The following is a 15,025-nucleotide window of genomic DNA, read 5'->3' as shown; positions in this document are numbered from 1 at the left end:
TTCCTTCCTTCCTTCCTTCCTTCCTTCCTTCCTTCCTTCCTTCCTTCCTTTTTCTTCTCCTCCTCCTCCTCCTCCTCCTTCTTCTTCTCTCTCTCTCTCTCTCTCTCTCTCTCTCTCTCTCTTTCTCTTTGAAGAAGGGGGAGAGAGACAGAAATATCAATCTATTTCTGTATGTCCTCTGACCAGGGATCAAACCTATAACCTTTGCCTATTAGGACAATGCTCTAACCAACTGAGCTCTCTGGCCAGGGCTGCCTGCTGGATGTTAAATGCCGCCTGGCATCACGGACCACAGCTGTGCTCGAGAGAGTGCAATCCCGCCCTGTGGTGCAGGGCAGCGCCTGAAATAGCTTCCCCTGTGTCCTGTCTTCATAAATTCTTCCCGCCTTCCCCCACGCACGCCCCAGCCCCCCAGCCCCTTCCTCCACTCCCCCAGCCTGAAGGACATTTACGGGGCTGGTCCCTGGGAGGCGTTGGGAGGCCTGTTCCTGCCTCTCCCTGCCTGAGCATGAGGGTCTCTGGGGACCTCTCTTGCCCTCGCCTCCTGGGTCGAGCTCAGATCTCTTGGGCCCTGTTTATGGGCTGCTGGGATTTTTCCAGCCACCTGAAATGAATCTTCAAGGCCCCACAGGTAGCACAGCCCTTCTCGGGGCTATAAACCACGGCTGCGCCTTTCATCTGTGATTGTTTATGTCATAGACTGAGGTTGGGGTGGTGGTGGGGGAACGGGGGAGGCCCGGTCAGGGAAAGCAACAGCCCCGAACCATTCCAGACATTTTTATTTTTACAAGAAAGGGGAAAGAAAGGCGCTGAGATACATGTTTCAGAGTTGGTGCCAAGCAAATCCATTGCGCTCCCGTCGGACGGCATCTCTGACTTCCCCACGCGGAGTCGGAGGGATGCTATGTTGGTGTCCAAATGGCTCCAGGGATGCTGAGACTCGGAGGGGGAGGCGCGAGGGGGAGCTTTCATCTCCCCTGAGGGTGTCAGCTTAAATTACGAGGGACGGCTGGGCCGCTCTCCTCCCTCCCCTCCTGTCCCTGCTGTTTGAAGGCGGGTCCTCATCGTCTGGCCAGTACTTCTCCTGGTTCCGGCAGGGTCTCCCGGGCCTCTTGGAACTTCCCTTGTACCTGGCGGGCGAATTGATTTGTGTATATTGTAGGCATTGCCCGCGTTTCCTGGAGAAGCGGGCATTGGTGAGGCTGACAGAGTGGGCCGGGCAGCTCAGAAGACACCACCGTGCCCATGACATGTACAGCAAGCACAGTGGGCAGAAGCCGGGTGCTGGTAACTGGTGGCTTGCCTCCCCCTTGGCAGCCGGGTCATAGAGAGTTGATCCTCCACTGTTAGAATCTCTCTCACTCGCTCAGACCGGCCAGGACACCTGACATTCCACAGTGGTGACTGTCTGGTTGGAGGCGTTTTCTGTTACCTACGTTCCTGGCTGTGGGAGAGAACTCCTCAGACCCTCCGGTCCTTGCCTCCTTGGTAGCCGTGATCAGCGCGTGCTGCCCCCTGGCGCCAGAGCCAGGAGGAGTGGGCCAGGACGGCGGGAGGGTCTAGGGTTGGGTGGCTGTTGGTGCATGGTCCACCCAGCCATGCCCGCCCGCGTCTGCGCCTGCCCTCGCGATGCCCCGGCGGAGTCGGGCAGCTACAGCGGAGACCACGGGGCCTGCGGACTGGAACGTTTACGTGCTGGCCTTTTAACGAAATGGTCTGCGGACCCCCAGGCTAGAGCATGAGGGGCTTCCAAGAGGGCAAGGGGGACCCCAGGGGACGGAAGAGAGAGACTGAGCCGTGGAGAGAAGGAGTCGGGATAGAGAATGCACTTCAAAAACAACAGGACCGTCCGGAGACCAGTCTGACCTGCGAACTCTCTCTCCACCCACTTCTGCCCAACGCTCGGCCTCCTGCTCTTCCCTCAACTACCTCCTTCTGGTTCTGAGCAGAGGTGTTTTCACCTGCCTCTTCTTACACAGGAGGTAAAGCCACCTGTAGTCTCTCTGCAGACGGGATCCCCCCACCCCGAGTTCCTTCTGGGGAAGTAGGCGCATATCCCAGGCAAGCCAAGTAGAGTAACAACTGCAGGAAGACACCCCCCCCCCCCCCCGGGTCTCAGCCAATGCCTCTGGGCTCTGGACAGACCCAGCCGTGACCTCTTCCTACTGGAACCAGCCCCAAGCCCCTCACCCCTCTCTCCTCTTTCTCCCTCTCTCCCTCTCTTTCTCTCTCCCCTTTTTCCCTCCTTCCCTCTCTCCCCTCTCTTCTCTCCCCTCTCTCCCTGTCTCCCCTTTTCTTCTCCCCCTCCCTCTCTCCCTCTCTCTCCCTCTCTCCCCCCTCTCTCCCTTCTCTTCCCCTCTCTCCCCTTTCTCTCTCTCTTCCCCTCTCCCCTTCCCTCCCGCCCTCTCTCCCTCTCTCTCCTCTCCCTCTCTCCCTCCTCACAAGCACTCACACACCCGCATTGCACAGAAACAACTCCCAGTGTGGCGAGGGTCATGCCCGCAGCGGGAGAGGAGAGAGCGCCTGCCGCCATTGTAAAACCTTAACTCAGACTCCCACTGACACGCAACTCTGCTCAACAGAAAACATGTGTCTCGGCTCAAGAGCACTGCTTTTATGCTGAAGTCATGATGATGATGGTGATGGCGGCGGCGATGGTGACTGACGAAGCCCCTATCCCCATCCTAGGCACCGCTAAGCCCTCTGTATGCATCATCTCATTTAATTCCAGCCACCCTGTGGCTTGCCCCGATGAGAAAACTGAGTCCTGAGAGTCTGCTCAGAATCAGTCACCCAGAAGAACTGGCAGGTCTGGAAGGCATAACCGAGTTCGTGTGACTCCAGAGCCCATGGTCACGTTGCTGTCTGGAGGGTGTAGAACAGTCTTTTTCCACCAGGTCGGCCAGAAATTTCATGCTGGTCGATGCCAGGGTGAACCACCGCAATGTTGTATAAAGATGAGAGACCCAGTCGAATTCGCTTAAGCTCCGGGTGATTTCTGCCTTAGAGGTCCCTGAAGTAATTCTCCTCTTGTCACTGGTTCCCAAGGGTAAAACGTTAAAAACCACTGGTTGAGACGGGCCAGTACCCTGAAGTCTAGCATTATCTTAGGGTTCCCAGTGTATCAGTAGACGTGCGTATCAGACTGCGTGAGGAATGACCGTGAAAGAGCCTAAGACATTCACAAATGTCTTTTTATGGGCACACCTGGAGGACATGGCATGAGGTTGCCTCATGTTTACAATGGCACGGAACACATGCTCCATATTTTGGAGCTGTCACGCATTCACCTCACACTCATCCCCTCCTGTGGTCCTTGGGCGGGGTGTCAGCCCCATGGTCTTGGACGTATCCCTGGAGGCGTCCCTGGCACCAGAGAGTGTCCTTCACCAGGAGAGCGAATCTCACTGAGACTGGGCTCTGGGAGGGGGGGTCTCCAGACAGCGGGGGTACAAAACCCAGCAAGGATGTGTCTGCATGGTCAGCGGCTTCCTGTTTTCTGCTGTATCTCATCTTGTGGGTATTTCCCAGACCCTAGAAGCGCCTTCCCAGGAAGAGTGGGAGGTCTGTGGGGTGCACGTGAGGGCCTGGGGACGGGTGCTGTGTGCTAGAGGCCTTACTTCCTTTGGAGTTAGTTACTCCTTGTGTCGCTCACTGCTCAGAGAGAGGAAGGAACGCACAGAAATATAGACACAGTTATCTGTCTGTGCAGGTTGTCTAATGTTGGTTCTACGGGGTCTTTTAAACAGGAACGTACGTAACTCTTCCAGGTCTAGACGTGAGAAGTGGCATCTGAGACGTAATATTAATAACAGTGTTTCACGGGCATTTGTTTTATGCCGTGCTGCATTCTGAGTGCCTTGTCGGTCAACTCATTTAATCCTCCCGACAACCCCAAAGAAGTAGGTTGTCTTGTATCCTGATTTGCCAGTATGGAAATGGAGTCACAGAGTGTTAGGTCACCTGCCCCACGTCACACAGCTAGGGCACATCCTGGGAGGAAGGTCTGAGCTGCCGTGTGGACTTCCTGCTTCCTGTCTTGGATTTCGGAAGTGTGTCCCTTGGGCCTACCCGGAGGCCCTGATAGCAGGACCACACAGGTTGTTGCACCTGTGTATATGGCCACCCTGGTCACACGGACCCCGGTTGCCTCTCTGGGAAGAGCACAGTTCCAGATGATGGCTTTGAGGGACACAACCTCTTTTTTGCTTCTCCTTCAGGCAAAAGTGACGATGAGGAAAGCCTTTGCAAGTCTGCCCACGGGGCAGGGAAAGGAGCTGCTGAAGACAGCAAAGACCACAAGCGTCCCAAACGTCCCCGAACCATCCTGACGACCCAACAGAGGAGAGCGTTCAAGGCCTCGTTTGAGGTGTCATCCAAGCCGTGCAGAAAGGTACCAGATGGAAGCAGGGCGGCGAGGGGCTGGGCCCGCCTCTGTGGGGTCACTCGATTCCTCTGGGGAGTCCACTGGCGCCTGGGTCTGGGGGTGGGGTGGGGAGACCGTTCAGTCTGCAGGTGGCCTTGAGCCTGGTGGGAGACTCCAGGGGCCTGATGCTATGGCCAGGGCTACAGCCGATCCTCCCGAGTCTCTGTGCTAGCACGCCCACTCCGGTCGGCCGCATGCTCACACCTGTCCTTCCCAGAGAGTACTGGGACTCACACTCGGTGCCATTCGGGGTGGACCGCGGTCCTCTGGCAGGTGGCTGCTGTGCCGTGTGGCATGCATTCTTTTTAGTCCTATCTGTCCTTCTTGGGGAGGTGAGCTGGGGTTCGGTCCATGTGGCATTTCCTCAGTTTTCACTGCTGAGCGGTAACTCCGCCATCTGGATGGGCCACAGTGTGTTCGTTTATTTGCCTATTTCTACGGGGGGTTGGGGTTGTTTCCAGCTTGGGGCTGTTATTGATCAGGCTGCTGCAAATTTTCATGAAAAAAAAATACAGTGGTTTAACAAGACGGGCGTTTATTTGTCTCGTATGCCCGGTCCGGAGGCAACGGTCCAAGATGGGGAGACGGCTCTGTTGTCCACCACATGGGCCAGGGGCTGCTTTCGTTGCCCCCCAGTCTTTACAGCCGCCGTGGTGGAGAACGAGGAAGTGGGGGCGGGCAAGCAGCTGCCTTTTCAGGGGCAAGTTCAAGGTTCACTGTGTCAGCTTCATGCATACATTTTGGCAAAAATTTAATCCCATGACTGTGTCTTCGCGGGGCGGGAGGGGGGCTGGGGAGTGAGCCCCCACCCTCTGGGAGACCACGTGCACTGCCACTGGGATTCAGTTGCAAATAGGATGGATATTGGGACCATTAGCATTCTCTGCCAGGAATAGCTATGCACCCACCCTTTTTTTTTAAACAAGTGGTTTTTTTTGGAATTATTTATTTATTTATTTATTCATTTTAGCGGGGGGGGGGGGGGGAAGAGAGAGAGAGAGAGAGGGAGAGGGAGAGGGAGAGAGAGAGAGAGAAGTGGGGGAGGAGCAGAAAGCATCAACTCCCATATGTGCCTTGACCGGGCAAGCCCAGGGTTTCAAACCAGCAACCTCAGCAGTCCAGGTCAATGCTTTATCCACTGCACCACCACAGGTCAGGCCTGCACCCACCCTTTTGTGACTTGCTGCTTACTGTCACTCATGCGGTACAACTAACAGAGACTTTTAATCGAAATTCCTGGAGGAAGCACATTGAAAACTTCTAGCCTAGTGTTTCCTGCCTCCTTATCTGTATCAGTCAGCTTTTGCTGCAGTAACAAACACGGCCTTCGTGGTTTCCAGCAAACACCTGGGTTCCTGCTCCCGGGCAGTGTCTGGGCTGCAGCCCAGCAGGCCTGCTTCACCAGTCTCTCCTTTGAGGGTCCAGGCTGATGACAGAGCAGCGGCCCTCTGGGCACGTTGTGCTCATAAAGATGGCAGAAGGCAAGAGGCCACGTCCCATCGGGCAAGCCCGGATAAGCCCCTCACACAGCCACGCACACCCACTCACATTCCATGGCCAAAGCCAGGCCACACGTGAGATGTGAGTGCCTAGGGGCCGCAGGGGACAACAGGGCAGGGTGCTACCCCTTTTGACCTTGGAAAGACTCACCCACAGAGCTGCTGAACCCTTGCACCCCGATAGACTCCAGGGGAGGCTCTGGTAGGAAGTGGAATCAACCTGACTTCGCTCAGACCAGACGGTCACACCCTCTCTTGTTTATTTATTGTACCTGCACTGAATTCCTGGGCTCTGGGTAGTGTGTTCTCAGGGCTTGCCCCCGGGCAGCCCCCAGGCCACCACGGGCAGACGTGTGTACACATCACTGCTGACCTGGGCAGTGAGCTGTGAGGACTTGAGCAGGGGTGGCCCCGGGCCATGGGAGCTGAGGGCAGGGAAAGGTCAGCCCTGGAGGGTCAGACAGGGCTTTGCAGAGAACAGGTGGCTCTTGGGCTGGGCCTCTGAGGGGCGGGTAGGGTTTCGGCAGGTGGAGGTGGGCCCCTGGGCTCACTGCTGTTGCTGCTGGCTTAGCAGGAGACTGCTTTTACACTGGGATAATCACCCCACTTCTCCTAAGCCTCAGCCTAAGGGGCTGATGGAGGCAGGTCATTCCCAAGGCCCCCCTGCTCGTCCCCCTGAAGCGTTTATTCAACCGAGAATCCAACAGAGAGGGGGCCCTATCTCTCCAGCCCTGTGCCATGCACCTGCGTGGAGGGTCCATGTGTCAACACACATTGCCATGGTGGCTGTCCCTCTCGCCCCATCTCTGCAGGGCCCTGAGCCTTGCACCTGCTCCAGAGCTGTCCGCCCTGCTGGACCCCAGACACCCCTATCTTATTCTCTCCATGTTGGGCTCATGCAGGAGAACGGTGGACATACCTCATTTTGACACACCCCACTCACCTGGGGCTCTGAGGGTCAGAACCAAAGATTTAGGTCAGTGGATTAAGATGGGAGGAGAGGGCAAGAGAGAACCCGTTGCTTTTCGCTGAGGGACATTCCCTCCCCTAAGTTCTCTGGAAGTGGGTTAGTGCCCAGGCACACCATTCAGCTAGAGCACCGCTTTGCGCATGTCCGAGAGCCCCTCAAAGGCCTGGTTTCCAGTGGGAGAGAAGCCAGAGCACTGCTTGGAGTCCACCGCCAAGCTGACAGCTGTCCCTCTCTCTGTGTCCCCGGTGAGGGGCCCTCTCCACCTGACCGAGGGACTGAGGCACTGTGCTCATGCTGGGGTTTTGCCGAACAGTGGACATAGGCTGGCTGTCTCCTATAGGAGAGGAGATGGCCCATTACCCGTCCCCGCGCTCTGCGGGGGGTGGCGTGCGGGGGGGGGTCCCACCTCTGCTGGAAGACACCAGTGTGGCTGGGTTTCTAACGTCCCCTTTTTCCAAGGTGAGGGAGACGCTGGCTGCGGAGACGGGGCTGAGCGTCCGCGTGGTCCAGGTGTGGTTCCAGAACCAGCGAGCGAAGGTAGCCGGCTTCTTGCCCCGTCTGTCTGTCCGTCCGTCCGTCCGTCTGTCTGTGTCTGTGAGGCTGGTGTCCGAGGGGTCAGCCGCAGGCCCTGCACTTGCGGACGGGTGTCCTGACCAGAACTCGCTCGCTCGGGCACGCTCCTCTTGCTTCGGGAGTTTCGTTCTGGCGATCACGTCAGGCATGGAGGCCTGCAAGGGCCGGCGCGGGGGCGGGGGGAGGGATGGGCATTTGTTTCGGTGAAAAGGCTTTTTTATTTTCCTCGTGGCTGTCACTGTGAATCGGGCCAGCCGTGCGCATGAAACAAATGTCTTTCTGTGCCTGTTGGTAAAAGCGGGTTCTTGAGGTCCCATTTATGAACCCGGCTCCCAGAGTTCTTTTCCAGAGTGTCAAAGAGACACCTGTGGACACACGTATGACTGGCCTAGGCGACACCATGGCTGGGTGGATGCCGCCCCCGCCCCCCCGGCGTAGGGCCAGATCTATTGGCGTCTGCCTTGTTTACCCCGTTCAGGCCTTCACGGGTGTTAGACCCAAACACGTGTGTGTCCTGTGACCCGTTGCTCTAGAGCCCTAATCCTCAGCGGGTGATAAATGAGCAGCTCAGTACCTGATCCTGAGTGTCAGAGGCAGCACGCCCCCACCTGAGCTCCTCGGGGCGGGGCCGTCGGGGCGGCTGCCTTGGTCCTTCCCAGGGAAAGGTTTCTGGTGCCGCAGGTTTGAGAGGAGCACGTTTGAGCTCAGAGAGATCTTGCAATAGAGGATTTGTTTTTCTCCTAGTGCTGCCTACACACACACACACACACACACACACACACACACTCACTCACTCACTCAAAGTGTATATTAACTCCTCGTGGAGCCCTAGCATTCCACAGAACAGTCTGAGAACCATTGGGCTGCACTGTTCCTTCCAGGAGGTGTGTGTGCTCCCCTGGTCTTTGGCAGCCCCTTGCTGGGCTGCAGCTCCCCCCCTCACACACTCGTCCATCACATCATCACCTCACACCGTCACAGCGTGAGCACCACGTTTTATTGGCGGAGAGGAAATCCCTGCTCCTGCTGAGACCCCGTGGCTGTCCGACTGGCAGTCAGTCCACGGCGGAGACAGAGCAGTGACACGTGGACCGCAGGCCCAGCTTCGAGTGTGGCTCCTCTGGGAGTCACGGCTGAGAACAGGGTCTCCCTCCTTGCGCGCGAGCCTGTCCCGGTGGCCCAGGCCGGTCCCCTGGCGTCTAACCTGTGGTCTTCTCCCTGTCAGATGAAGAAGCTGGCCCGGCGGCAGCAGCAGCAGCAGGATCAGCAGAACACCCAGAGGCTGAGCTCCGGTAAGTGGGCTCCTCCTCCCACCGGCCTCGCTGAGGCCGGGCCTCTCCGGCCACTGCCTCCCGCTGCCCAGCTCCTGGGACGGCACCTGTGGGCTCCATGAAGCCCTGGCCACACTCTTGTGGGATTGGGGAACTTCCAGTGAGAACTGAGCCCAAGGAGCTGTGCTCGGATTGAGGGCACCAGCTGTCCGGCCTGGACCTGCCTTCGGGAAGGGGCGGTGACCTTGTTGAAAGCCCCTGGCCCTGACCCCTTTGCAGTGTCTGCGTCCTGCCTGGTCCCCCGTCCTCCGGGCAAATCAACTCAATAGAAGATGCCACTGTGACTTAGCCCTTGCCCAAATCACATAAAATGGTGGAAATAATGAGAGTAAACTAAAGACCTCCCACTTTGTGGAGCACGTTTATAGTTCAGGTGTGCTCTCTCGCCTGCTGGCCTGGCTCTTCAACCGCCATGCCCGAGGTGAGCGGAGGAGTTATGAAAGGCTCTGCAAGGCTGACTGAGGTCTCAGATGAGGAGGGGACGGGACCAAGATCCCCTCTCTGATTCCAGATTCCACGAGGCCATGCTGCCTTCACTCACCCCGACCTGCGTGAACCCTCAGTTTTTAACAGACGTGGTACAAGGAGAGGGGAGGGACTCTTCAAGGAAGTTAAAAGAAAAAAAAAAAGCCAAGAATAACTGGGAACAAGGTCGTGGTTGAAGGAATGTGCCCCACAACTCAGCCACCAGGCAGATCCCCTGAGTGGCCCGCGTGCTCCCCAAACGGGGATGGTCACACCGTAACCTGCACGTGCATCACCGGCCTTTGGTACCACACAGATCTGGTTCCTAAGGTCCGGGGTGGTCTGCAGGCCACACCTGGAAGGCCACAGAACGTGGTTTTGGTTCTCAGGCCCCTAACAGAGCCCCTTGTCCCTGCATAGACCAGGCCTTGGGCTTGATTGTTAACCTGGGCTCAGTCTGGGGCTTGACTCTGCAGTCAAGGGGCCCTTTAAATTCCTTACCACTAGACGGCTGCTCAGGGGGGGACATGAGACAGGGCAGGTGCTGTAGAAGGAGGAGCCACGGTCCCTCAGGTGACCGGAGCCCGCCCCCGTCCACCCACCGTGCTGAGGGAGCTGGAACCAGCCTCCCCATCTCCTTGCTCCTCGGGTGCCCTGTTGTCCAGGACCCTGTGATGTCCACAGAGGGTCACAGGCCCGAGAGGGCTTTACGGGGAGAGCCATGCAAGTGCTCCGCAGAGACTGGCAGGCCTGAGGGAGAGTTCAGGAGAACTGGCGCGCATGGCATGTGGGACCTTGGAGGACACCGAGGGCAGCTCCTGGGAGCCCCAGCTGAGGAAGCAGGAGCTGGGAGATGGTCCGAGTTAGTGGACCACATCCAGGGAGCCCCGGCGAGCCGCCTCGGCGGCAGGGACCGAGGCATCCCTGTCTCGTCGATTCCGTGCGTGTGGCCAGCTGTAGTTCCAGAGAACACATGCGTGGTCTCCTGGAGTCTTCACCCAGCCCCATGAGGTTGGCTGGCTGGGGTCACGACCTCCCCTGACTGAGGGGCTCCTCGTGGGGAAGGCTGAAAGGCCCTTGAGATCCGTCCACTCCAGTGGCTGCAAAGAATTCCATCAGACGCCTTTTGTTTAAATGACATATTTCAAGGGAGTTCTCCAGGTTCCCCACTGTTTCCCATCCCTGTCCTCCATGGTGACCTCTGATGGCCCTTGTAAGGCACAGTCTGGGACCCACCGATATCACCTCATTTCTGTCCCTTCTAACCGAGACTCAGGAAGTGAGATAAAATGATTTTAGCCGTGGTGGCCCAGCTTGTATGGTCACCACCCCACAAGGTGGCACTCAGTGATGTGATGCTCGTCACCTGGTGGTTACAGCCCGGAGAGCCCTCGGACACTGAATAGGGCTGACCTAGGGCGTGACTTCTCAGGTAATGGCATAAAAGAGGTGGAGGTTTCTGCTCCTCACTCTGGAATCACACACTGCTCTGGGGACGCCCGCTGCCATATTCTGGGGACACTGAAGCTGCCCTGTGACGCCCACATGGCTGGGTAATGGCGGGTTCCCGGATCCAGCCTATCCCCCTGCAAGTCCAGGGTCCCCTGTGCTCCACCCAGCTGTCCTCTCTCTCCCGTGTCTTTATGGAGGTGCAGGGAAGACCAGTGTTGAGCGAGGACCCCTCAAATGGGGACTGTGACCTGCGGAAGATGCTCTGTGTCCCTCTCTCTCCCAGCGGGAGGGTGACCTGCCTTCTGCTTTGTCCCGCAGCTCAGACAAACGGTGGTGGGAGCGCCGGGCTGGAAGGGATCATGAACCCCTACACGGCTCTGCCCACCCCACAGCAGCTCCTGGCCATCGAGCAGAGCGTCTACAGCGCGGACCCCTTCCGGCAGGGTCTCACCCCTCCTCAGATGCCTGGGGACCACATGCACCCCTACGGTAAGAAGGCACTCCACAGCGGGGGCACAGACTGGGAACTAGCAATGCCACCCCCTCCCTGTCCACTTTGTAAACAAGAAACCAAGACCCAGGAAATGCAGGGACCTCACGGTGGCTGCCCGGCATTCATGGTCACCGCCCTCCAAGAGGACCCTCCATGACGCTTGCTTTGGTTTTTTTTTTCTGAAGCTGGAAACGGGAAGAGACAGTCAGACAGACTCCCGCATATGCCCGACCGGGATCCACCTGGCACGCCCACCAGGGGCGATGCTCTGCCCACCAGGGGGCGATGCTCTGCCCATCTGGGGCGTCGCCCTGTCGCGACCAGAGCCACTCTAGCACCTGAGGCAGAGGCCAAGGAGCCATCCCCAGCGCCCGGGCCATCTTTTTGCTCCAATGGAGCCTTGGCTGTGGGAGGGGAAGAGAAAGACAGAGAGGAAGGAGAGGGGGAAGGGTGGAGAAGCAGATGAGTGCTTCTCCTGTGTGCCCTGGTTGGGAATCGAACCCGGGACTCCTGCACACCAGGCCGACGCTCCACCACTGAGCCAACCGGCCAGGGCCTTGCCTTGGTTTTAATGATATGTTTCAAGGACGTGCTCCAAGTTCAGCTGTCCCCTCCAGCCCCATCCCCTGTCCCCTCAGGTGACCCTTGCTGGTCCACGGGCTGACCACCCGACAGGACCTCTCACAACCTGCTCTCGGGGGTTTCTCGTTCCCTCCCAAATGCATCTTCCCGGTTCCCAGAGGCTGCCTGGGACCCTTGGGTGAAATGAATAATTAAAGCCACAGGACACACCTAAGACACTACAGTTTTCACCTGTCCCGAAGGGCACATAGCTCTGGTCACCGCTGTCCCCAGCCCATCCTCAGCTGGCTGTCGGGGTTCCTCCGGCAGGAGTGGCAGTGAGTCAAGGGTGGGCCCGGTATGGATTCGGAGGAGCAGGGGCACTGTGTGCACCTGAGTGTGTGTGATCATGGGACAGTGCCCAAGCTGCTCCCGGAGCCCACATCTGTTTCCTCACCCTGCCTCCTGCAGGGGGCCCGTTTGCCTCCTGGGCCCTGGAGGAGCCCTGTCCACCCAGAGGGCCGCCCCCCGCACTCCCTGTCTCACCATGCTGGCTGGCACCTGCCATGGCCGCCCTGGGCTTGGTGTTCTGTTGTTTTTAGCTGTTGCACTCTGGACATGAGCCCCTGGTTCTGTGGGCGGGGGCCATGTCCCCTCCTCCTCGTTCGTTTCTGTGTAGCTCACCCCCCCCAGGTGCAGGCTTCACCAGGGTACGACGTGCTCAGCCCACGCTTGCGGGAGGCTGCTGCCACGTGCCCCAGCCCTGAGGCGAGTCCCCGCGTCCATGCCCTCCCTCACGCCCCCGTTTCCTCTTCGTTTCAGGTGCCGAACCCCTTTTCCACGACCTGGATAGTGACGACACCTCCCTCAGTAACCTGGGTGACTGTTTCCTAGCAACCTCGGAAGCCGGGCCCCTGCAATCCCGAGTGGGGAACCCCATTGACCACCTGTACTCCATGCAGAATTCTTACTTTACCTCTTGAGTTGTCCCTTCTAGAGCCCGGAGGCTAGGCTCTGTCCGGAACACCCAGGCCGGGGGACGGGGTCAGCCGGCTTGAGAATGGGGTGGCCGGGAGGAGGCGGGCTGGGGAGGGTGTTTGGTCGGGGATGCTGTTGTATGAAGCCCTGGGGTAGGTAGGTTGGCATTTCCAAAGACTGGATACCTAATGGATTGCTTAGTTTTAACGTTTCTAATAAGAGTCTTAGCGTTAGGTGTGCAGGCGTGTTTATCACTTAAAGGACAGGGACGATTAATGTAGACACTGTCATCATGCAGACTAGATACCTAGAGACACCCCAACCACTTCCCACCACTGGGGTGGGTGGAGGGAGAAGCTCTTGTCGAGAGGTGTATATGTCCGTTCATCCCTATGACCCGTAGGCAGGCAGGCAGGCAGACAGACAGACAGACAGACAGATAGATATGTGTGCGTGTGTGTGTGTGGAGTGTGTAACCTTTCCTACTTTATCATCAAAGTTTATTCGTAATTAAGGCCAACACCAACTGTACAGCGAAAGTGACTTTATTTTCCGTGTGAGCTATATTTAAGGAAATGCTTGATGCACTTAAGTTATAAAATGAGATGATTTACTTTTATAAACTTTTATTTTTAGTTTGGAGAGACTTGTCGGCAGGGCGGAGAGGGCTGCAGCACCCGGCCCCCGCAGCTCCGGGTTCTGCTGTCAGGGAGCGTCCCCAAGGCCTGGGCAGGGGTGCCAGGCGGCCAGCGGGCAGTGTTCTTGCATGGTGGGCATTTGCCCCTGTGGGGATGGATCCCTGGGCCTGGGAGCCAGAATCTTCCCTGATTATGGCCCTAGAACGTGTAGAGACTAGACGCTTCCGCTTTCTTTTAAATTCTGACACATGGTCGTTGGCGCTGCCGGGCAGGTTAGTTCTGCACTGATGGTCATCATCCTTTGCAAGGGGGTAGTGAGGCTGACAGCATGCACCTACCTCCCTGGGGGCCCTGAGGCCTAATCCGCCCCCGCCTCCCAGGACACATGAGCAGGGCTGAGACCAACACCTGTGATTTGTTTAAAATACAACTGGACCAGTCACTTGGCAAAGGCAGACCCTGGGACTGCAGAGGTGGGGGGCTCCTGCGCCCTGAGGACAACTCTTCCCCCGAGGTCCCTTCTGCAAAGCCTGGGCTGAAGACAGCAGGGCAGGACAGCCGCGGGACCCCAGAGCCCTTCAGGCAGGGGGAGGAGGCTGTGGCTGAGAGGATGGACGAAGGCATTGTGCTGTCCAGACCGGGATTGGCAAGCGACAGCCTGTGTTTATGGCCTGCCCTGTAAGAATGATTTCTACAGTTTTAAAGGGCTGTAAAAATACATAGAGAAAAAGAAAAGGAGACTGCCATGGGGTGTGTGTGTGGCCCAGAAAGCCCAGAATGCCTGCTCTCTGTGCCTTCATACAAAGTGTGCCGGCCCCTGTTCTGTGGGTCCGTGTCCGGAGCTCACAGAGGCCCAGGGGTCCAGGTGGAGACCGGGGCCCTTCCTCAGGCTCACTGTTCCGACCCTGAGCACAGGTGACCCAGCTGCCATCGTACACGGGGACAGTTGCCCGCCCCGTTCTCCATGTGGTGCTAACACGGGCTGCTTCTGTGCCCAGATGGCTGAGGAACCGGAACGAGGTGATGGGGAAGATGGGGGCTCAGCTGGGACTCCGCTGAGAGCTATGGGACCGGTACAGGACAGGGCTGGCCTCCCTGTTGGGGACGTCACCGGTCAATAGAGCCTGGGGCCCAGCAGCTCAACCCCATACCTGTCAGTCGAGCCAGAGGGAACAGGCCCACTTACAGTAGCGTCCACGTTGTGTGATAGTTGTGCTCTTGTTAATAATTTATGCAAACCACCAAGAAACCCCACCCAGCCTGGTGGGTGGACACTGGGCAGATGCCACGGGGCCCACAGGCCTCCATGGAAGGGGCCCTTGGAGAATGTAGCGGAGACCCTATGAGTGAACCGAACAGAGATTCCATGCCACTCCTTAACCCTGGCAACCAAGATGGAAGTAAAAAACCTCTTACACATGAGCTGTGGTTCATTCAGGGGCCTGGATGGCGGGCGGGGGGCCGGGGGACAGCACGGGTGTTCTGTCGACAGGGACATGGGGCTGAACTAGGGCAGAGCTGTACGTGGTGGGAAAGAGTGACTTCAGCCTCCTGCCGAAGTGGATGCAAAGACCCCACAGAAGGAGGGCCTGGGACGGTCCGTCCTCACAGTCACGTCCATGGAGGCAGAGGAGGGTGT

The 15,025-nt window shown here is 57.9% G+C and overlaps 1 protein-coding gene across 1 annotated transcript in view; it reads left to right on the top strand.

The window, feature by feature from the left end:
- Positions 1 to 14,761, top strand: part of LMX1A (LIM homeobox transcription factor 1 alpha) — a 125,282-nt gene extending 110,521 nt beyond the window's left edge. The window contains exons 5-9 of the mRNA XM_066366014.1: positions 4,221 to 4,393; positions 7,355 to 7,432; positions 8,694 to 8,760; positions 11,035 to 11,205; positions 12,593 to 14,761. Coding sequence (XP_066222111.1) covers positions 4,221 to 4,393; positions 7,355 to 7,432; positions 8,694 to 8,760; positions 11,035 to 11,205; positions 12,593 to 12,753 — 650 coding nt within the window. The 3' untranslated portion in view covers positions 12,754 to 14,761. The remainder of the gene's footprint in view (positions 1 to 4,220; positions 4,394 to 7,354; positions 7,433 to 8,693; positions 8,761 to 11,034; positions 11,206 to 12,592) is intronic.
- Positions 14,762 to 15,025: the final 264 nt, after the last annotated feature.

The sequence above is a fragment of the Saccopteryx leptura genome, chromosome 2 (genome assembly GCF_036850995.1).
Source record: "Saccopteryx leptura isolate mSacLep1 chromosome 2, mSacLep1_pri_phased_curated, whole genome shotgun sequence".
Taxonomy (NCBI): Eukaryota; Metazoa; Chordata; class Mammalia; order Chiroptera; family Emballonuridae; genus Saccopteryx; species Saccopteryx leptura.
This window is presented reverse-complemented; position numbering and strand designations above follow the sequence as displayed.